This window comes from Drosophila subpulchrella, chromosome X, assembly GCF_014743375.2.
Source record: "Drosophila subpulchrella strain 33 F10 #4 breed RU33 chromosome X, RU_Dsub_v1.1 Primary Assembly, whole genome shotgun sequence".
Taxonomy (NCBI): Eukaryota; Metazoa; Arthropoda; class Insecta; order Diptera; family Drosophilidae; genus Drosophila; species Drosophila subpulchrella.
This window is the reverse complement of record NC_050613.1, coordinates 13,977,455-13,999,668: the sequence shown is the minus strand read 5'-3', so window position 1 is coordinate 13,999,668 and position 22,214 is coordinate 13,977,455. Positions and strand designations below refer to the sequence as shown.

Here is a 22,214-nt window from a genome sequence, read left to right as displayed (position 1 = left end):
GGCCGGTAGGGTTGCCACCCACGCCTCGAACCCCTTTTCTTTTTTCATTTTGCCGCCCGCCCATTGTGACCTTCTAATTGGATATGTTCGACGTTCAACGTTCAACGGTCGTCTTTGACTTTGGCTTTTGACTTGGCTCGACTTTCCCGGCCAGACAGCGACCACATTCCTTTCGAGAATAGGCCAAGAATGGAGGAAGGGAAGAAAAATGTCGCTGGCAACTCTTTTTTTGTGTTGCTGCAACCCTGACGGGGCAATCAGAACTTATGTTTACCCCAATTAAGGTGAACACGAGACCGTTTTTGCGATCCAATGAGTTAGAAACAAGATAAAGGACCCCAAGTCCGGACAATAAGCCCAGGCTCTGCGCAATCCGCCCATCCTCGCTCCTTGGGATCCCACGTTTCGGGACCCAGGACCCCGTTCCTGCCCCTGGTCACACTGGAGAAATCGAACTTGAACTCTATTTGTGCAATCACAATTCGAAAACAGTTTTTTAACATTTGTGTATATAATTCTCAAGTGGTTTTTAGAGTTCATATGTGGTATTAGAGAACTGCTTAAACATTTGCATACTTTAATATAAGTAAAGTAATCAAAAAATCTACATTATTGTAAAAACAAAAAAGTAAGACCAATAATTTTAATTTTTTTTTAGTTAAATTTTTTCAATCGGTGAATTTCAATCACACAAGTAAAATATAAAGAGTTCCCAAGGCTTTTTTAAAATTTAAAATATACCTTAATAAGTAACATAATAATAGTTAAATACTAAAAAAAAGAATAGTGTTGGCGGGGTTTTTTTCCAGTGCATGCCCGCCGCCTGCTGCCATGCATGTTTATGTGTCCTCGTCCTTCTCACAACAATGCTTCAGGATCGGCGAGGGGCGGCGTAAGGGGGGGCCGGCCAGGGTCGGTGAAAAAATGGGCGGAGAAGGGGGCACTCGAAGGACCAGCTCTGAATGCCGGAGCAATGATTAAAAATTGTGCAAGCGTGTGGCGGCCAGCGATGTCGATTGCGGTTCAACTTTCAGTCGCAAAACTGTGGCTGCTCCTCGAGGGGCACAATCGAAGGGGGGTGAGGGGTGATTAGGGGGCTCGAAAAAACACCCCCCCTACCCCCCTCTCAGCACACACACAGAAAAACGCAGAGAGAGGTTCGGGCAAGTCGCAAAATCCAAAAACCAAAGTCGTTCGCTTTTATTGTCATTTGTATGCGTGCTGCGTGGAAAAGGGGAGGGGCAGGGCAGCGGCGTAGCTCGAATGGGCCTCCAAGGGGGCTTAAAGAGGTTTTAAAGGGGGTTCAGGCGCCCTAAGCCCGCCACTTGAGATGACAGCGTGAGGCCAGCCCAAAGGGAAGGCCCCAAAAGCTCAGTCAAAGTGCAGCTACAAAATAAGGATACAAATGGAGCGATAAAATATATATTAAGGTCAAGTGATCATAAAAAGGATCCGCAGGAAGGGAAGAAACACGACGATGCTAAAAGAAGTTACTAGAAGCCTTTTTAAAGGTCTCATTCCGTACTTATAAAACTATAAAATCTTTTTAGTATTATAATTCACAATATAACATTTCTAGGAATATTTTCGTATATAGCATGTTTTAAAACTTGCAGACGTTTTTAATATGCTTTCTTAAGCTGAAAATTTATTTCTTATCTCGCTACATGATCGAAACTCTTCTAGTAACTGTATCAAAGAAGCTACAACTTTATCATCTCCCCTCGTGATTCACGCGGGTTGCTCAAGAGTTCCGCTTCCACTTTGGAGCGAAAGCCTTAACCCTTTCCTGCCGGCCGATAACTTGCAGTGAACACGATTCCCCGATTCGGCCTCAAAATACTCATTAGCCATAACGACCACCCCGAAGGGACTGGGGGGCGGGCTACATCCGGAGGATATAGTGGGGCTTATGGAGTCCAGGGTGGGCGGGGGTGGTTTATACAGCACTCAGGACATGCCGGCTGTGTCGATGTCCATGTCTATCTATTGTCAACCATCAGCCACGCATGCAGCGCCAGGATCAAAAGAGAAAGGAGCCAAAACCTGGAGCTCCGTGCCCTGGTTCCTCTGCTTTGTTTTCGGCTGGACGCTGCCAGGCAATCCCTTCTACACAGAGCGAAAAATGGTCCTTGCAATATCCAAAATAAACCATTTTAATATATCATTGTTATATATATTTTATAAGGTACAAAGAATAGTTTAGAAGCTGTTAAATAAATATATGTTTTTGAAGTTGATACAAGCTAAATATATTGTAAATGCAATATACACTAAGAATTTAGTAAGTTTAAAAAACCATAAGTCCTTTTATAATTTTGAAATCTTTCTATTATGAAAAATGTATTTTCAAATCAAGCAGTAAAAATAATATAGATAGATTATAAATTATTTAAATTACTGCCAGGGTGCACGTTTTTAACAACAGATAGTCAGAACCTTCTCAGAACCATCAACAACATAGTAATCAGATTTCTCACAGTGTAGATGGGACCCAGAGACGTGGCCTATCTGCGCCTTTCCACTATTTACACTCGGCTCATTTTATCTAGTTCGATTGGCAATTTATCTGGAAATGCTTTGTCCTGTGCTTACCTTTATAATTGGAGAGGCAAAATATCGGTTTTTGAATCTTAATTTCTGTAAGGGCAGGCAAAAGTTACCCGAGCACCGGCTCTACGGCGAGTCGCAACAAATGGAAATTCTGTGAGGCCTGAAATCCTTTTATAATGACAAAAGGTTTCCACCTCTAAGCGGATTACAGCAAAAGCGACAGAAGCACTTGGAACTTCAGACTCGAGTGCCTTGATATTATGGATGAGACAGTCTGTTCTCTAGCGAAAGGCCTTTCTAATTAGTTGGGCTTGCAACTGCGAAGAAAACTGGAATGGAAAATGGTTATTCGTTTTGCAACAGATCGTTTTTAAAAACATCTTAGTTATTCATTGTTAGGTGATCCCTAGAATGTCTACTTTCATTAAAATAATCAAATGACCTTGTTGAGTACTTATATCCTTACGAAAATATGAACAAGTGATTTTAAATTTAAAATGGTTTATATGCATAGTTTGAAATATTATCTGAAATAATATAAAGCATATCGGTAAAAGATAAACAGACGGCTTTATTTATGCATATTATTTTGTAAATTATCATTTGCATAGGTGTGTTTCTTAGTTGCCATGTCGCTCCTGTGACTTCCTGATCCCCAGGACTCACATCTCGACGATCTCCGGGTCGCTGAAGTCCTCGGAAGGTGCCAAGGGGGGCGTGCCTCTGGGCAGGAGGAAGCGCACCTGTGGCACTTGGGCGGATGGCAAGGTGTGATGGGTGGCCATTCCAGATCCAGTAGATGCCGCCGTGGCCGTAAACTCCAGACCCTGCTGGGGCCAGAGGAAGTCAGAGAGGGGTTCTGCGAAGGATGAGGAAGGGGAGCTGGGAACCCGCAAGGGGCTGGCTGGATGCCACAGGATCAAGTGGGTGGTAATGTTGTTGACCCTGTTGGGATGCGAGGACGGAACTGCCACGCAGAGCGGACAAATGACGGAGAGCCGGACCAGGCGGTGCTCCATCTGGCAGTGCCTCATCAGGTCTCCGGCGGACAGGCCCATTCCGCCGCACAGTGGGCATGTGTAGCTATCGGCGCACAGATCCGGCGTCTGCTCGCCGGCAAAGTGCAGCTCGCGGGCGGCGCGGTCCAGCAGGCACTGGAACGGGTGACCCTGCTCGTGCTGTCCAGTGGTGACCCCGTTCTCGTGGCAGACGGCGCACAGATCGTAGTCCGGGCAGCGCAGGCACTTGTAGCGGTAGTGGATCAGCCTGGAGCTACCGCAGCCATCGCAGTTCACGTCCCAGTGGATCAGCGTCTCCAGGTCCTGATCTTCAGGGCTTCCAGGGGGATTCGTTGGCCAATCCTGCAGGAATTTTAAATAATGCAAGAGTTAACAGTTTCACAAAGCCTTCCAAGGAAAACACCCCTACGCACTAATTAAAATTCATTAAAAAAATTTTACTTCTTTGATTTAAATTTTTGACTTTTCTAATAGCTTACACTCTAAAAAAAATGTATTTTTAAATTAAAAATAAATTTTTTAATTTTTTTAGTCTCAGTTTTCTATGAAATCGTATGTTGAAAAGTTGACCACTTTTTCAGAAGTAAAAACATTTTTTGTATTATCAGTAAATGAGTTAAATTATTTACAAGGTAAGAAGAATTTAAATATACTTACTAAGCTGATTTTAAAATAAATATTGCTTCCTAGTGGTATTAAAATATTACAGAGTTTCCATGACTTTTAAAGGTAATAGGTTGACAACTCTGGTTTTCAGTAGATAGGATTTATCGAACGCAGCAACCCGATATATTTGTTGAAAAAGTTGTCGTCTGACAATCCAGTTCGACATTTGATATTAATAAAAGGGAGTTGACGCTGACTTGTCCTGACTTAATATTTTCATCTCCTACAATGGCACAAGGGCCGAAAAAGGAATTCGAAGACTCATCGGAAGAGGAAAACGAAATCTATAAGAATCTTTTGTTTAGTGAAGAGATGATGGAGTTTGTTAATGCGATGGACTCAGAGGAGGAAGAAGAACCCTCCACGAGCCATAAGCGCAAGAAGAAGCGCCGAAGGAAGTCCTCTTCGGAGGACGCAGAGCAGGAGGATGGTCCCTCTACAAGCCGCAAGCGCAAGAAGAAGCGCCGCAAGAAGTCCAAGTCTCGTGACAGGTAGGACGGAACAGATTTTTTTATTCAAGGCTGACCAGCTAGACAGCTTTACGTACTTATAACATGGGTTTTCTTCAATTTAGGGCCCGTATGCCCGTAGAAGATCCAGAGATAGATGAACCATTTCGTAATGACACCTCCTCTGAAGGCCTTTCGCCCTGGTAAGCCATCTTGAGTAAATTTGGCAAATAATCCAAATTTCATTATTTAATTTTATTAAAACCATTTCAGTGCCCCGGTCTTAGAACCGTCGGCCAATATCCAGGTTGTGGATTTCAATGGTGTGGTGGAGCCGTCGGAAGTGGAGGGTCCTGGGAGTTCTATGGCTAGTCAGGAGAAGTCAGAATCTCCACCATCAAAAGAAATGGAATGCGTGATGTCCGAGGCATCTTCCTCGAATGTAGGTGATGGTCCTACCAACTCTACTTCTGGACAAGGAAATGACCAGAGTGTCATCTAGACTCTTTGAGAGGGGTTGATCCAGGAGCTTCCCATGACCACGGCTGAGGCGAAAGAAATGCTGAAGAAAATATACCTGCTTTCGGCCGTATATTGGATCCCCTAATTAACCTGATATCAAAACAATGAAGACCCAAAGACACACAAAAAATAACTGTTCGATGTTTACGCAGTAAAATAAATAATTCATTTCATATGAAAAACATTGATGAATATGAATGTTTTTTGGAACACTTAGGGGGTTACTCCAAGTTTTGTTTGAATGAAATGCATGGGAAATTACACTAAGAGTTCTAAGAGGCATGATTTACATTATAGCATCAAAAATAATAATTTTTCAGTGCGGATAATTGCATTCAGATTTTAGTCAATATATTTCTTTTAATCGTTTTTCATGATAAGCCATTATCAGATTATTTAAAAATTTTAAAAAAAATTGAGTCTGGCAAGTTTTTCAACCAAAGTAAAAACTTTTGGCTTAAAAAAGGGGTAGCAAAAATGATGTGTTCAAAGGGATTTAGGCTGTGTTTAAACATAAAAGCCCGTTCACATTTATTTAGTGTAACTTTTAGTTCCTTTTGAAGAAAGTATTTATAATAAAATTAATCATTGCAATATTTGTTCTTTTGTTTTCATTTAAATTTATAAAATAGTTCTTTGAATATATCAATTTACTTATATTCTTTAAGAAGAAATAGCCAAAATTGTAATCTCGAAAATATTCCTTTCGATTTTGAAATCCTACTTTTTTGCTCCGCAGTGTGTCGCAAATCGAAGGCCTCATCCGCGTCGAGTCAGATATATGTTTAGCCCCAAATCCACTCCCCCGACTCCTTGAAATATATACCGCCTTTCGGCTCGTTTTGGTTTCGTTTGTTCGCGCTTTGTACATAAATTTCATGCAAATTGACTAATTAATTTTTGCGCAATGGATTCTTATCGCATGCACTGGGCAATATATTTGATATTTGCATAATGCACGTGTATTGCCGGGTGTGTTTTTCAGGTGGGTTCAGGTGAGTTCAGGTGATGGGCCTAAGGCCAGCCCACGCACTCGCTTTCTGCCCCGGGCTGCACACACTGAAAACTATTCTGCCTCGCTCAAGGTGTACGTAAATAAGCAAATATAAATTCAATCCATAAATTTGGCTTATTTATTTGGTGCTGTACTTTTCTGGGATCTTATTGCCTCCAAAATACAATTTTTTTCTACATTATTATTATTTCGGAACATCCTTAAATGTTGCCCCATTTTTTCGCAGTTCATCCGCTGCGGTGCGGTAAAAACAACAACCATTTTAATGACGGATATTAAGCATAACCACACAACTAAACGCAGAGCAAAAGGGGGTACACTGCGGGAAAAAGGGGGGGGAGAAATGTGCAATGCTTCCGTGTTTTTCCCGCAGGACAGCGACTGACTTTAAGCCTGCCAAATATGCTGATTGCAGCAATAATGATGATTATGTTTGCGCGGCCTGCATGCGCGGCTCGAATTTGTTGGCCACAGCGGAAGGAAGTCGAAAGCATTGACAATGCCAGCGACACGAAACATGGCCAAAAGGGGTTGGCCAGGCGGGGAGGGAGGCTTGGGTAACAGGGGAGCCTCAGGGGCGCCCCAAAGGGGGACAAGTGCAGCCACAATGCCAACGACAATGACGAGCTGCAAAGGCATTTAACGACTTGCAAATGCCACTGCTCCTGCCACTTGACTACTTGACTACTTGACTGACTGACAAACTGACTAACTGACATCCAACAAATGCGAAAAAGAAACATCTAGCGAGTTGGTAAGCGGCAGCTTATGGAAATGCACAAGACCGCATGACGCAAATCGATCTGAGAGATACTCTTCCCCAAAAAATATATATAAATACACCTGAACTTTCACTTTACTTATAAATATTTTTGGAAACGCATAAGATATTTTATAAGATTTTTCAAGAGCCTCATTTCCAAGTGCACTTTAAATCGAAGAATAATTTATACTTTAATATATAATGACTAAGTTAATTCTTTGTATGGTCAAATATTGTAGTTACTGCTTTAATAAAAATATTTATTTAGTTCCATTTGAAATGTGTTCAAAAAAGAAGTTCATCCATTCTAATCTTAGTTCTGTTAAATTCTCGATAAATATTTGTTTATTCTTCTTTTCAAGCATAAGCATTATTTGAAAATCCAGCAACTCCGCTGTATTTAGGGCATACACTGTGCAACAAAATTATTGCATTGCGTGCATAAACTTTTGCAGGGCCTGCGTATCCGAAAAGCAGTTAGTTTTGCCCACCGCTTTTCCGCTTTCCACATTCCCGACCCTCGGAAAACCGGCCTTTCTATTCCGGATGAGTCTTTGCCTGTGTGGCCATATTAGCAAAGTGAATTGGTTTTTATTTGTAACGGAAATGTGGAAAATTATTTTCAGCTGTTTGGTCGTTTGGTGATTTGCATAAGTCGCAGGTGACAGTCGTCGCTGTTTTTTCCCAGCCTTGGTTTTCCCTCACCCTCTATTTCTTTCTCTGTACTAGTCACACACACTGAGAGATGAGTTTTTCGAATAATTTGTAAATTCCGTTCTTTAATCAATTTATAAATATCCTTTTTCGGCTTAGCAAAAAATATTTTATTTTTAGCTTTATCAAAAAGGCCTTTTTATATGCTGCTGAAATTGTTAAATGTACTTTTCGATATTTTTATATGGCTAAAATCTGTGATCTTTAGACCACCTAAATAAATACAATGTCTAGTTAATTTATATTTCAAAATATGTATACTTTGAATTTTCAAGATTTGGTGAGCTTAAAAAGAACATTCTTTCACTCAGAAAAAATAAAAAAGTAATTCAAAATGATTTGATTTTAATAAACATTTTAAATTTTCAAAATTTGATAAAAATAAAATAAATGTTCTTTTTTTTCGGCAAATATTATTTTAAAAAAATAGTTTGAAAATGTCAAAAAGTTCATTTATTTTTGTTGCAAAATCTTTCAATGTATTCCTTCATAGTTATAATGCATATACGAAAAAATAGGTGAATTTTAGGCCAGCGAATATAAAACGCCTAGCTAATTTATATATCAGTGAAATGCCTAAGGCCTAAGGACTAGATTCTCTCAGTGCACCAAGGTGGCCCCAACAATTTAAGGCAGCAGCTGTGGCTTAGTCCGATTTTCCTCTTACCATGCATGCCCAAAGCGGCTTAAGTGAGCGGTGGGAACAGGACCAGCAACCAGCGATTCAGGATCAGAAGGACGGAAAACCAGGAGCCCTTGGACTTGCCGTTGGAGTCCCTTAGCAGCCAGTCGACAAACTGAACAAACTGGACAAACCGGCGACGACTGACCGGCGTTGATAAGAATATCCGAGTGGACTTGGCCCCTTTTGTCCGACGGTTATAAACACATAGCACAAGACATTCGAGTGGGGAAGTTTTGGGTTGTTTTGTTTACGTCTCGGAATCGGGGGACTTATGTGGTTCGGGGGGCGGACTGGCGCAGGGGCGTGGCAGCGATCGCTGATGGTGGCGGAAAAAACTGAGAACCTAAGCGGATTGTAGCCATTTGCCATCTTGATGATTGATTCAATGCAAGTTTTATTTCGGGTATTTTTTAGGCCATTCGACAAGCGATTTTGGTATTTTATTTATAGCTTTTTTATCTTCCGCGTCCCTTCGACCAGCCATAAATTTGATGTCCAACAAAGTGATACAAAATCGGGGCAAAGGCCATTTGATCTTTAATATTAGATCTTAAAGATTCGCAAATAATGGAGTTTAAATTTGAAAACGTTTAGAAGGCGCTTTAAGTCTTGATTTTTAGTAATAATAATACAATATGCTTATAAACAAATAAATGTGTAATTTATTTTCAAATATGCTTTCAGGAATCAGTATATGAACGTCATTTTATTTCCTTCAATGTCGTTTAATATTTGCCTCGCAAATACCAAAAAATCATTCAATTTTAAATTCGTTTATAATTTGGATTGGTAAAAATATTTTTTCTTAATAACATTTGTGCCAAATCGAAAGTATACACTAACAATATTTTAGTTGGCACTAAGCTGATTTATTATTATTGATGCCGACATGTTTCTGTTGTTGAAGTGCCCGCAAAAGATTGGTATTTTGGAATTTAATTCAATTTAGTTTGCATTTCAGAGCTCAAGACTCGTGACTTTTGGCCAGAGGTCCTCGGAGAGATGCAGTGGATGGATTTTCCGACCTGTCCGATTTTCCCGCCGCCCCCGTCATGAATTTTCCAAGGCCCCCCACCACCTCCGCCGACCACAGCATTCTCTTTGAGCTGTGTGCTCTTTGGGTGTCCGTTGGCTTTGCAGGTTTTTATGCATGTGGCCATTAACTGTCGGCTTTCCCCTTTTTAGGGGGAAAGGGGTGTGCTGCCTCCAGCCATGGTCGCCCCCTATTCTGCCCCCCCTCCCCCTCCCCAAATATCCAGGGGCGGTCATCAGCATTGCAACATTTGCTGGCTTGACTTGCAGCTGCTCGTGGGAAATCAGTTTAATGGAAATTATAGCATTCGATTCCTTCTCAAACTAAGCCCCCATTCCGACCGCTTTTCCGACCGATTTCGCCCCGCTTTTCCATCGCTTTTCCATCCCTCTTAAGTGGCCCGGATTGCGGCTCATCAAGGAAAAGGCAAAGGCAGCCCGGAAAATGGTCTCAGTTAATCGGAGTTCTTGTCAAATGCCTAAAAGTATGCAGCAAAACGAAAAAAGGGGAAAAGACCCGGAAAATGCAGCTGGCGTTGGCTTGGAAAATTCTTCTGGTTCGAGCAGGTGAGCGGCATTTTCCATTTAAGTGACAGGCCAACGGACATGCAAACGGCCTCAGAGGGAAAGCGACTTTCGCATAAATATGAGGGGACCCGATAAGAAGAGACATATGCTAATCGGAACAAGCTCTGCACCCACATTCTATTAAAAACTAACAAAAAGAATAAATATCTTTTGAAATAATATGAGTCCGAAACTCCAAGATCAGGAAGGCCTTCTGAAAATTGCATTTATACTTGGGGCGTCTTATGTAAGTATTCAGTCTCGCAGGGTTAATATATAAAATAATCTTTTTTTCACATTGTGTAGTTGTTTATAAGACAATTTAATGGCAGCAGCTAAAAAAGGCAGGTTTGTAAAGCTGACATACTAAACTATCGATAAGCATAACTTTCAGGCTAATTTAAAAATGAAATCTTAGGCATATTTGTGTTGTGGTTAAAATTTAAAAATTCATTATTTGAATCACAATTGATTGGAATTTTAAGTACAAGTCCAGCGAGGTTTTATATGTCACATTTAAAAATATGTTTTGAATTTTTATCGCTGAGAACCGTTGCAATTATTTATATAATTTATTTTAAAAATAAGTTACTTTAGAAATATTTTATTTTACTTACTATTAATTTCAAATGAATATGTTCGGTTTTAAATGAAATGTAAACTTGACTTAAAATGAAAAAAATCTATATTTTATTATACAAATCAAGTTTAACTGACAAACAATTGGTAAATATGATTTATTTATTATTTAGCTTGTATAACAAGGAACATCATATTTTTCAACCTATAGCCTAGTACTCAGATCGGCTAAGAGTTTCACTAGTCGAAAAATCTTATTCTTTGTAGTGTGACCGAAGTCTTCAAAGTTCACCCGCAGTGCATGTAGCATGGTCTTACTGTCAAGCGGCTTGGTTTGTTGCCAAATGAAAAACAAATCAATCAATTGGAGAAATTAAAAAAGGAGGAGTCTGCTGGTACACAAAATAAATGGAATGTTCAACGAATGTTTTTATTTAAATAAATTAGTAGTTTAAAGCTTCCTTCTCGTCCTACGGATGCTTCGCCATCTTTCCCGCGCCACCGCAGTCCAGCTCCGAGACTCAATAGGCATATTGGACCTTGAGGAAGTGGGAGCCGGGTTGGGAACGAGGTTGATCCGCTGAAGCTGCAGGAAGTCGCCCAGCATCCTGGCAGTGGCTGGCCATGGCTTCTCCAACTGTTCTTTAGCAGGCGCCCTATTTTCCTCCTCCCTATAGAAGCTAGAGGGTCTTCCAGCTCCGCTTAAGCTGCCAAGTAGCTGGTGGTTATGGTCTTCGGAGATCATATTACTGGTGGTTCTGCTCAAAAGATTCTTCTATTAGTACAACGCAACCAAATTATTTTGACCAGATCTTACTTTCTTTGCGAGGACACGCCCGGCAGGATTTCCATGTAGAGAGCGAAGGCCCACTCGGCATGTACCTTCCCACTGGGATTCCCTAGTGGATCTCCTCCAGCACTTCAACTATTCTGCGGATTTGCCCTGTCGTGGTATTGCTTCCTGTCGGTCAAGTCCCACAATAATGGGTAACAGCTTAGATTAGGCGTCCTTTTTCATCTGCACTGTCCTCCTTTAACCGTTTTTGGGGTTTTTCTTCCATTTAAAATTTTTAAATTCCCCACCGCTTCTGCACGAACACCGCCAAAGATTAAATTTCTTATTCTTTGGGCCGCGTTCATCGAAAATTCACTCGCAAAATCTGGTATTTTTTGTGGTATTTCCTTAGCTCATCTGAGTACCGCGCTTAAAAACAGACCCGACGAAAAGCGTTAGCCGCGTATTTGCCTCTCGCTCACTCCTATGGTTAGCTCGCGGTTTTCGTCGATGTGAGTACTAGGCTTATATTAAAAAATTGTTTCGTAATCGTCATTATTCATTTTTACTAAGTTTTTATATGTTGGCTACCGAAAGATAGTTTTTATCATGCTAGGCATTGCCATCATGTTGCTTGGGGGTAACAAAAAGGAAAAAATCTGAGACATGAAAAGTGTATTTCTCGTTGTGTGTTCAACTGGGGACTACGTGATGACCCCACACCCCCCGGTGTACATGTGGCTGTGTGAAGGTCACGTGTCCGCACTCCACACCCCCTGACACCCCCCAAAAAACACCACCCCCCCGAAAACACCACTCCTTTCGTTGGCTGTCGAATTTCGACAGTGAGTTTAATGAAGTGCAACAAGCACTGCAAGCAATTGAAATGCATTTGGCATTTTGCGGGGGTCGGTGGATGTGAGCAAAAAATAAAAACTGCACCTGAAGATGCAGTGTTTTCCTCATTTGGCAGCCTTTTTTGTTTGGTTTTTCTTTTCCTTTTTTCTTGTTGCATCATCAAGGGCCGTTGAACATGCCACACGCATCGCCGAAATAAAAGTAAAGACACAGGGTGGTGCACCTTTTGATTTTCTTTGCGCCCCGTGGGCGAAAACGGATAAAAGTCAGTGTGGAAAAACTGTTCCCACTCTGTTAACGGCTGCTGTTAAGTTTTCCTCGTTTTCCGCTGCCGACGTCGCTGCCTCTGCCGGCGCCTGCGCCTCTCCTGAAAATCGTCCTTCGTATTTCGAACAACCCATTCGGGTCTCCCTTCGTCTCGGGGTGTTCTAAATATATTTTAGATCCCCTGCTTTGGGACGTGACCCACCAAGAGGCATTCGGATTTTTTGGGACTCGTCGCATTCAGCGATTTGCAGCGCTCAAGAGCAGTTGCACAGGGCGTATGCGCAATGTGCGTATGCGTGATATTCGGCTGGTCGATGGCCATGGGCATTTGGGATATGGCGAAAAGACGAAATATCCGCAAGATTTGCATGAAATCAACGGGGCGTCCCGACGAAGTGAAACGTTTGTGTTGCAAATGCACTTGACTTGGAGACTTTTGCAACTTGGCTTCGTTTGGGTCGTCTTGCTCATTACTGCGGCGCTTATGATGATAATTTCTGGCCGGTGAAGGGGATCCATCTGCAAATAGTTGGGCCAGACCGCCAGGAAGCCATGGTCCCTGGGCCCGAGACTCTGGCAATGGGGCCCTAACAAGTTCAAGGGGGACTGGCAGTCCAAGGAGGAGCAGCTCCGCCAAGTTGTTCTCGGAATGACTGACTCTCCAGTCAAAGTTAAACTTGGTAATTGTCTAGTGCTTGAATGGTTAAGGAACTTTTGAGTTCGTGGAATTTTTGGTAGGCGGATCAGATATCCAAGAAGGCAAGACTGCCTAATGAGAGGCAGCGAATTAGGAGATTCTATATGAGCAAAATTACAGGCATCGAATTATTAATTGGGGTTTTGGGCTAATCAGTCTGAGGTAATAGTATCTGATAGCCTGTAAAATGAAGAGAGAAACTATTTTATATTTTAAATTCGTAAATACCCATTAAATAGTTTTATAATTTCCATGATCTAAAAACTGAAAAATATTATGATTATATTAACAATATTTGCTGTGCTTAAGCAGACTCAATAAAATGAAATGCCACCAATGACAAGCAAATAACCGAAAATAAGGCCAAAGGAGCTGAATAAAATAAATACGCGTGCAAATGAATTATAATTATAATAAGTAATAAATAAAAGCAAATATAGCAAGTGGCGACGAGATGAGACTCCGCGCAGCGGTTTCACACGCAATTAACATATTCTCTCTGTTGCATTTAAATTGCTGCATATGGATTACGCGGTGGCTGCTGATCCCACCCACCGAAGGCCGCCCAAGGCCGCCCACCAACCCACCAACCCACCGACCTACCGACCCACCAGCACCACCCACTTGGCGCCTTCTTTCGCTCCTTCGCTGGGTCCTTTTTTTAATTACTTGTTTTTTGCAGCACGTTTTTTATTCAATTACTGGTACAAATTGCAAACAGACAAAAAATGAAATGGTGAGAAAAAATGAGCAAGTATTCGGTGACGTTGGGGCATCAGGTGCATCAGGATACATGTTGCAATTTGTATGACAGCCCCCGACCTCTGACCCCCGTTCCCTCCCCTCGCCCCTCCGCCCCACAGGCGTCACTTTACAGTCGTATTAAACAATTAACAAGTGTAATTGATAAACAATTAGCGGCATTATGAGCGAGCCGCAATGCGAAAAATGGTAAACTCACATATGCAAAAGTATAAACAAAGGAAAATCGAGACGAAAACCAAGGAAACAACATCGCAGCGAGCTATACTCTGAAAATACAGTCAAATCTCTTTATTAGTTCCATTTTGCAGGAAAAAGTATTATATTTACAAATAATATGTCCTGAATATACAAATCAAATCACTATTATTGTATTATTTTTGTTAAAGTAATCAAATGTAATTTGTTTCCAATCGATGCTTTAACCAATACTCCCAGTTGGGGTAGGGAAAATTTATAAACAAATAAAAACGAAACGTATCTGAAACCCATGTAGTACATATAAATACTTGATAAGGCGAGATTAATTTGTTTATGAAACCAGGCAATTCTCAGAAAACGATAATGACTACCGCAAACAACACGAGAAAAAAACAAATTGATAAATTGACATTATTTTTGGACACCATCTCGGCATAAATACTTTTAGTGTGTTCCCCTAACAAAAGTAGACGTTGGTGACATTAATCAAGGGCTTGAGTTTAAGAATCAGCACTATATTTGTTTTAAATAAACCTCAAAAGCAAATACTTTTAGTGACAGCATTTAAAAATTGTATAATAATATACTTTTATTTTAATATATTGCATACAAGTGATCGATTCGTAAATAAATATCAAACATACTAAAAAAAAAGTTTAAAATGATTATAAAATGTACTAAATATGTACATAGAAAAATATACTAAAAATTTATCTTATTAAAAAAACTGAAACTTAAGAAAATAAAGATCTTCTTGGTTGATTATTATAAAAAAATTTGTAAGTCACTATATATCGATTATTTGTAAGTGCAAGTCACTATACAAATTTTATAATATATTAATGGACCCGATAATTTGTGATGTAGGGTGCCGCGAAAAAAGTCCCCGAAAACTAAAGAATTGCTAAAAAAAAATGTCAATGTATAATGACAATTTATAGACGATTTTCTAGAGACAAGCCCAAAAACCAGTCGGATCGTGTACGCCCTCCTCTAAAGGTAGGAGGGATGGGGCGGGTGTGGGAAGACTGTCTGGGGTCTTGAGAGCCGCTAAGTGCTGTCTATATAAGCAAACACCCAGCGGTGATCTCCATTTAGTTATCGTGCCGAGGGAAATCCAAACAGACGAAAATGCGAGCATCCACATTGTTGATCGGCCTACTGTTGGTGGCCAGTTGCTCCTCGATTTTGGCCAGGCCGCAGGACAGCACCACTCCCAGCAGCAGCACCACCTCAACCACCAGCACCACCACTCCGAAACCCGAGGAATCGACCACCAGCACTACGACTACCACTACGACCACGGAAAAAACCAAGTCGGAGTCCACAATTCCCAGTACCACCACTACTAGCACCACTCCGAGTACCACCCCCAGTACCACTCCCAGCACCACCACAACCACCACCACCACCACTCCAAAACCCGATGACGATGAAGCCACCAAACTGCTGCAGCAATGTGCCGAGTTGAGCCGCCGGAAGAAGCGCGGTGGTTCGTCCTCTTCCGAAGAAGACAACAGTGGTGAGAAGAAATCGGCGAAGAAAGAACGCAAGCAGTTGAAGAAGCTGTGCAAGCAGTTAAGGAAGCAGCAGGAGCGCAAGCAGGAGCAGGCCCAGAAATCAGCACTATCCGAATTGGCCGATGCCCTGCGAAATTACAACCAAAAACATACGAACTAAGAATGTTCTAGCTTTTTTCTTTATTTTTTTTTTTGTTTTATAGTGTATTTTATTTTACAAATTCAACCAATAAAAAAGTTATTCTGTTTTAATATACAAGCTTTTTGGGATCTATGTTATGCAAATTGCATGTAATTTTTACTCGGATATAAAGACGTAATTTCAAAAAAGAATGAAGATAAATATTCCATTTATCCATCTACAACGGTCGAAGGTCAGCATATTTTTAAATGGAGTTCCTTAAGTTTATATTTACAATAACCAAAAGTCTAAGTTGAGCCTGACCATTTAAAATATAATAAAAGGATAGTGGGTAATGGTTCTCAAGCAGTCGCAATCGAAAAAGAAACCCAATGTATTAAAGCTTTTATAACCATAAATAAATTTTAAATTGCTTAGTGTTCACTTAAGAGTTTATTTATATATACCTATTAATATTTGTACGCATAAGATGGCCTATATTTTTGAATATGGATCGCAAACCTGATAATAAAAAACCAGCAACACAAAATCGAATGAAACTAACCAATTTGTTTGGGCTTTCATTTTTTCGTTTTCAAAGCCAACATGTCAAGCAAAAATGGTAGAAAGTGCAAACACATTTGATTTGTAATCGATTTTGACTTTATTTGTTTGTACATTAGCACTACATACGTCAACAAAATCATTCGAAACGTGGACAAGTTTCTGATTCACAATTTGTGCTAGGAGAAAGTTTCTTTTAAGTTTCAATTATTTATCGCAAATGTCGATTTTTTGGTGCGAATTGCTCATAAAGCGGTTCTATCATGCTTCCAATTTATTTTATATAACCAACCTTGACAAGCAAGTATATGATTTATTATTAGTTCTTAAATATTTCTGCTTAGCTTAACCAGAATCAAAACCAAATATAAGGCTGAAACCCGTTTTTGGTACCCAACAAGTTTTACACAGTTACAGCCATTTTCACAAGAGCAAGTCGTTTGAGTAACAAACATTTTCTGACCGAAAAAAAATTTAATTAAAATTCAATTGGACTGGCATAGATCTTCGAAACACGTTTCAAATTTCTTGTTCTATTTTTCTGCATATGCGGACCTCCTTTTCTTTGGGCCTGTTGTGGCTTGAGGTCAATTTGAAAATGCGAGCTGCTGGCCAAGAAAGCAATTTGCATAATCAACATATGAGAAAACCAAGCGCAAAGAGACGTGAATTTTTGGACAGCAGCGAAAATCGAAGAAGAAATATGAATGCTAATTAGTTTGAGCCATTGAACTCTGCTCGATGAAGAGGGGATGTCGGAAAGTGCGGGACTGCCACTAGTTCACTGAAAGAAAAATATATTTTATCTTTTTTCTAATTTGTCATGGTTACAAGCATGTTTAAGAAGTTTTTTTTGTTTTTATTGAGACACAATATTAAAAATAAAACTATTTAAAAAGGTGTCTTAAAGTAGGTAAAGCAATAATATATTTAAAAAGTCCGATGGAAATAATGATGTATTTATCTGTACTATAATTTGTCTTGGCTAAAATCCTGTTTACAAAATGAAGTTCCTTATATAAAATAATATTAAATACAGAAAACATATAAAGGTCTCTAAAAGTATGCAACAGTATCCTAACAAATTCCAATGGATTCTGTTTTTACGACATACTTTCAGACACTTTTATATTTATATCTTAAAACCCTATGGTGTCCTGTAGTTCTCTTTTATAAGGCACAATAAAATATATTTAAAAAAACAATATGCATTCAAGTTTGTTAAAAATTAACGATTTTAAAATTCTACTATATTTCTTAGCACTCTAAAAATATTTGAACAAAGTAGCTCTGCATGGTTTTGGGCAGTGTACTCCCTGGCCAATTGGGTCGCCCCTGGCCCATTCTCCGGCTGACACGCTTTGAACCCGCAGACTTAATTATGCAAAAATCCCGAAGCGAAAGAGGGCGAGGAATGATTCTGGCCGAGGTGCCGTTAGCCAGAGAGTTGATATAACCCGGGATCGCGGCTGGAATGGCGATTCAGTCGATCGAGAGGCGAACAAGAGCTAAGATAATGATGTGCGGCAAGGGATTCGGGATGATCCTGGTCCTGTTTTGGGCCACGGCCCTTTCCAGCGACCTCTCGCTGGTGAGCGGTAAATTTGTTAGCCAGCGTTCTGCGTCAAACTGAAAGTAATTTTTTTGGTTTTTTTTTTCCTGTGTATTTCTTCCCTGACATGTCAAAGGACAAACGGTGGCGCCGCTGACGAGCTCCACGAGTGCCCCGCCCAAAATGGAGGTCAAGCCCACGAAGCCCATGATCGTGAATGCTCCCCCCAAGAAGCAAATGCCGATGGCCCCAGAGGCGCCCAAACTGAATGGCAGCAAGCCCATGCAGGTCACTGGTTTTATCACAAAATCGGGCAACATCTACGAGATCGAGGATAAGCGGGGCGCCATTGGCTCCATCGAGGGTCGCCAGGCGGACGAGGGGCAGATTGTGTGCAACTACGGCAGCGTGGTGATCTACAGCGATGTGCCCTGCGACAAGGTCAGGAATGTGCGGGTGGGCGAGGTCAAGCCGCTGAAGCAGGATCCGCTGGAGGACCACACCGAGAAGAATCCCGTCGAGGGTGAGCAGCAATCGCAGGAGTTGCAGCCGGCGGAGCAGCAGCAGGCTGTGGCCGAGGATCAGAGCCAGGACCTCGAGCAGCAGCAGGACCAGGAGCAGCCCAATCATCCCAGGGGTCAGTCGCAGAACAACCGCCGTCGACGACGACGTCGCCCGCAGCAGCAGCAGCAGCAGCAAAGGTTGCAGCAGCAACGGCGCCGGCGACAGCAGCAACAAAAGTTGCAGCAACGTCGCCGCAATGGCAACGGCAACGGCAACAACAGCCTGCGACGTCGCCGCAATGGCAACCGCAACAACATCAACAACAACAACAGGAACCGCCAGCAGCAGAGACGTCGCCGCCCCAACAACAACAACAACAGGCGACGCCTCAACAACAACAACAACGGCCAGCGACAACAGCAACGCCGGCAGCAGCAACGTCGCCGTCCCAACAGCAACATCAATCGTCAGCAGCAACAGCGACGTCGCCTTCGCGACGGCAATAACTGAAGGGGTTAAGGAAAAACGGGTTAAAGCCACCTCCGACGCCCGACCTATAACCTCTGAGCCCCAAACTCCCCCGAATAAAGCAACAAACAAATAAAACAAACAAACAAACGAAAGCCCCAAATGGAAAATTCACTTTGAGTTGGTCTTTTTGGTCTTTCTGGGGAATCAACACGGGGCAGTAATTAAAACAAGTGCAGTCCACGGCGAGAAAGAGATGGCTAGCGGGGGGTTAGAAAGAGACGGCTGTAGCAGCTTAACGGAGAGAGAAAGGGAGAGAAGATAATTCACCAGAATTAAAATAAATAGTACAAGACACCCAAGACACGGGACAAAAGGCAATGCAAATTATAATTACATTACATTTTCTAGAGATAATTTAACTTAAATATTTAAGAAATCGTAAAGTCTGATTTTCCAAGCATAACTAAATTTCTATAGTTTTCGGAATGCCATCATTTAAACAGTACATTTCTTGATTGCTTTTTACAATCTAATGTTCATAAATCATTGCTGATCATTAATTTACTATCTAAAATGCTTTATTTTACTTTTTAAAATTTATATTGACACCTAAAACGTCGAATAATTTTCTCCGTGTACTAATATAATTACTTTAAAATGATTAGAGGCTTAGATTTTTTTTTGGTACTTGCTTACTCTCAATTTGGGGTACCTTTAAAAATTATTCATTTATTTTATTTATTCTTAGGTTCAAAGGCAATTGTACATAACCCATACCTATACGTGAAAATCAAATGCCTTATCTTAGTATAAATACCATAAAATTCTTATAGATTCGTTCTCCATTTATTAGGGGTTGCCTCAGCCTTTGTTTCGTGCTGTATTTGAGCCCAGTGTAATTCCCGTGTTTAACCAAAATGCAGCCCCCAAAAGATCCCTATTTGGAATCACCCCCGCAGAAGCACGATCAAAGTGAATGCAATTTGTTTGAATTCGGTGGCGGTCTTTGTTTTCTGCGTTGCCGGCTTGTCACTTTAATTGTAACTAGATTTTCGACTCGACTGTGCACACACACACTCCGCTGCATTCGGATATATATAGGGGATACATATATAAATGTGATGGGGGTTTTTTGGGGCGGGGGCAAGAAATGAAGGGGTCGCTTGGGGCTGCGATGTCAACGTCAGCATCAGTTACACGAAGAAATTTGCGCGCTTGGGCCCAGCGCACTTAACACATAAAACAAACAACAACACAGGGGCGTAGGGGGTGTGCCGATGCAAGTGGGGGCGTGGAATGGGGGGGGGGGGGGGTGAGGCTGATGGAGGCAAGAGTGCTGCGAGCCAAGCGCGCCAAGAAAGTCATTCAAAAGTCAACCAACTTTCTTTTGAAACACGTTAAAGAGCAACAGCAAAAAAATCCAGTACACAAAACGAGGGGGTTTTGTGAGGGGGGGTTAAAGAATGGTTGCAAGTAGCAGGAGGGCTGGTTGGGGGTAACGGGGGGCACGGGGGGTAACGGTTAGGGAGCGGACTATGACATCGCCCCCAACCAACTGCTGTTGCTGATTTTCCTTTGTTGTTTGCATGCACACAGCGAGCGGAGAAAGGATGGCTGCACTTGCCGGCTTGCGTACTTACACTGGGAGAAAAAATGATTACAAGTACGAAAATGTTAAAAAAAGTAATTGAAAAAAAAGTAAAGCCATGAAAAAGGTTGTACAGCTTAGTATATTAAATCATTGCCATTATTCATAAACCAAGGTTACCATGTCTTTTTTGTATGAAATTCAATTAGTAATAGCCTTATGAAACCGGCTAGATTTTCATGAATATCTAGTAAAAATAGGTATTTAGCTTAGAATATTTAATTATGTTTAGATTGCCATGAATTTTTAAAATAAATCCAGTCTGTAAATTAATAAGCAAGCAAGGAAAGAGCTCTTAATGATCAAATAAATAACTATATGTAATTAAGCCAGTAAAGTTTTTAAGAACTTTTCAAGAATATTTTATCCTCAGGCCGGTTTTTCCCGCCTTTAACCCTTTGAACTTCAGTTTTTTTTATCCCCCTATTCAAAAATTTCTTCGAGTGCAGCCGCCTTCAAGCAGAGGGTTGCCATCTCTCCAAGGAGCCATCAAAATGTGACGTTGTCGCCGCCGTTGTTGCTGTTGCTGGTGGGTATCGTTGTCATGCGTTGAGCCTGCAAGTTTATCACCTCATTGTTCTTGCACGCCCCTGTCCTCACCGCCCCCCCCTTCCAATGGTCCGCCTCTTTGCCCACCCCCCGCCATCGCCACCCATGGGTCCTTATGGCTGTTGCTGTTTTGTGGTTTTATCGCTGACTGTGGCAGTTGAGCGAACGAACCGCAGCTGCAACTGCAGCAACTGCCGCTGCTGCAGCAGCAACATCAGCAGCAGCAGCAGCAACATCAGCAGCAGCAACAACAGCCCCAGAATGCCAGGGGCGGCATTTCAGGGGGATGGGATTTTGCGGTTGCCGAGGACAATGCCAAGTCATAAACGGCGACTGCAGGAGGCATTTAAGAACCGCGTCGTCTCGTGGTCAGCGGCAAAAACAATTTTCGGTCAATTAACATTGATCGGGCGCGTGTGGCGCCCCCTGTTGGTCACTCAAGGAGTTGTCAGCCACTTGCGAAAGAGACTTTCTTTACGACGAAACTCCGTAATTTGTTGCGTAAAAGAAAGTGTGATGTGGAGCACTCTTTTAGGCAGCTAGACAATCTCTTTAAGTCACAGTTAGAGTGCTCTTAATGTTCTAAGAGCAATGGTAAATATAAATTGATTGTCAAAGTACATATTTTATTATCAAAGCAGCTTAAACAAACACTTGTCATCAATATTAAAACAGCGCTTCCAAAAATATTTATATTTGTTTTTACCTGCCATAATTTACCACATTTGTCATTGTTTTTACTGCATGCCGAACATCAACGCTTTAAAAAATCAAAAATACATTACCAAATTTTGAGGGGTGCAAAATAAAACAATGACAAAATTTCATTGGAATGATACCATTGTTGGCTGCAACATTAAAACAAAGATTGTATTTTCAAAATAATCACATTACATAATTTGCTAACACGAAAATGAAATTTACATTTAAATAATAGAAATAATACAATCGTCAGTAATCTTTGAATGATATAAATAAATACAGTTTACCAGTGTAATGTACGTCATTAATTTACCACATTGTTTTTTAAAAATCAAAAAGGCATTAGAAAATTTTGGGAGGAGCAAAATTGAACAATGACAAAACTTCAATGCAATGATAAAAATGTTGGCTGCAACATTAAAACAAAGATTGTATTTCCCAAGTAATCACATTACATAA

General features: G+C 41.1%; 4 protein-coding genes across 4 annotated transcripts; 3 read left to right on the top strand and 1 right to left on the bottom strand.

Moving 5' to 3' along the window:
* Positions 1 to 3,164: 3,164 nt before the first annotated feature.
* LOC119557255 (E3 ubiquitin-protein ligase KCMF1) lies at positions 3,165 to 8,463 on the bottom strand. The gene is made up of 2 exons (XM_037869939.1): positions 8,369 to 8,463; positions 3,165 to 3,914 (listed from the first exon to the last, which is right to left on the bottom strand). Exons 1-2 carry the CDS (start codon positions 8,369 to 8,371, stop codon positions 3,216 to 3,218), a joined length of 702 nt encoding a protein of 233 aa, XP_037725867.1. The 5' UTR covers positions 8,372 to 8,463; the 3' UTR covers positions 3,165 to 3,215.
* On the top strand, positions 4,427 to 5,322 carry LOC119557256 (CAX-interacting protein 4-like). Its single transcript, XM_037869940.1, has 3 exons — positions 4,427 to 4,729; positions 4,813 to 4,890; positions 4,961 to 5,322. The coding sequence occupies exons 1-3, from the start codon at positions 4,467 to 4,469 to the stop codon at positions 5,187 to 5,189; spliced, it is 570 nt and encodes a 189-aa protein (XP_037725868.1). The 5' UTR covers positions 4,427 to 4,466; the 3' UTR covers positions 5,190 to 5,322.
* A 6,760-nt stretch (positions 8,464 to 15,223) lies between the features above and the next one.
* LOC119556685 (myotubularin-related protein DDB_G0290005) lies at positions 15,224 to 15,898 on the top strand. Its single transcript, XM_037869058.1, has one exon. The coding sequence runs from the start codon at positions 15,256 to 15,258 to the stop codon at positions 15,802 to 15,804; it is 549 nt and encodes a 182-aa protein (XP_037724986.1). The 5' UTR covers positions 15,224 to 15,255; the 3' UTR covers positions 15,805 to 15,898.
* Positions 15,899 to 17,845: 1,947 nt separating this feature from the next.
* On the top strand, positions 17,846 to 18,895 carry LOC119555855 (probable serine/threonine-protein kinase dyrk1). The gene is made up of 2 exons (XM_037867496.1): positions 17,846 to 17,927; positions 18,018 to 18,895. Exons 1-2 carry the CDS (start codon positions 17,846 to 17,848, stop codon positions 18,893 to 18,895), a joined length of 960 nt encoding a protein of 319 aa, XP_037723424.1.
* The last annotated feature ends 3,319 nt before the right edge of the window (positions 18,896 to 22,214 follow it).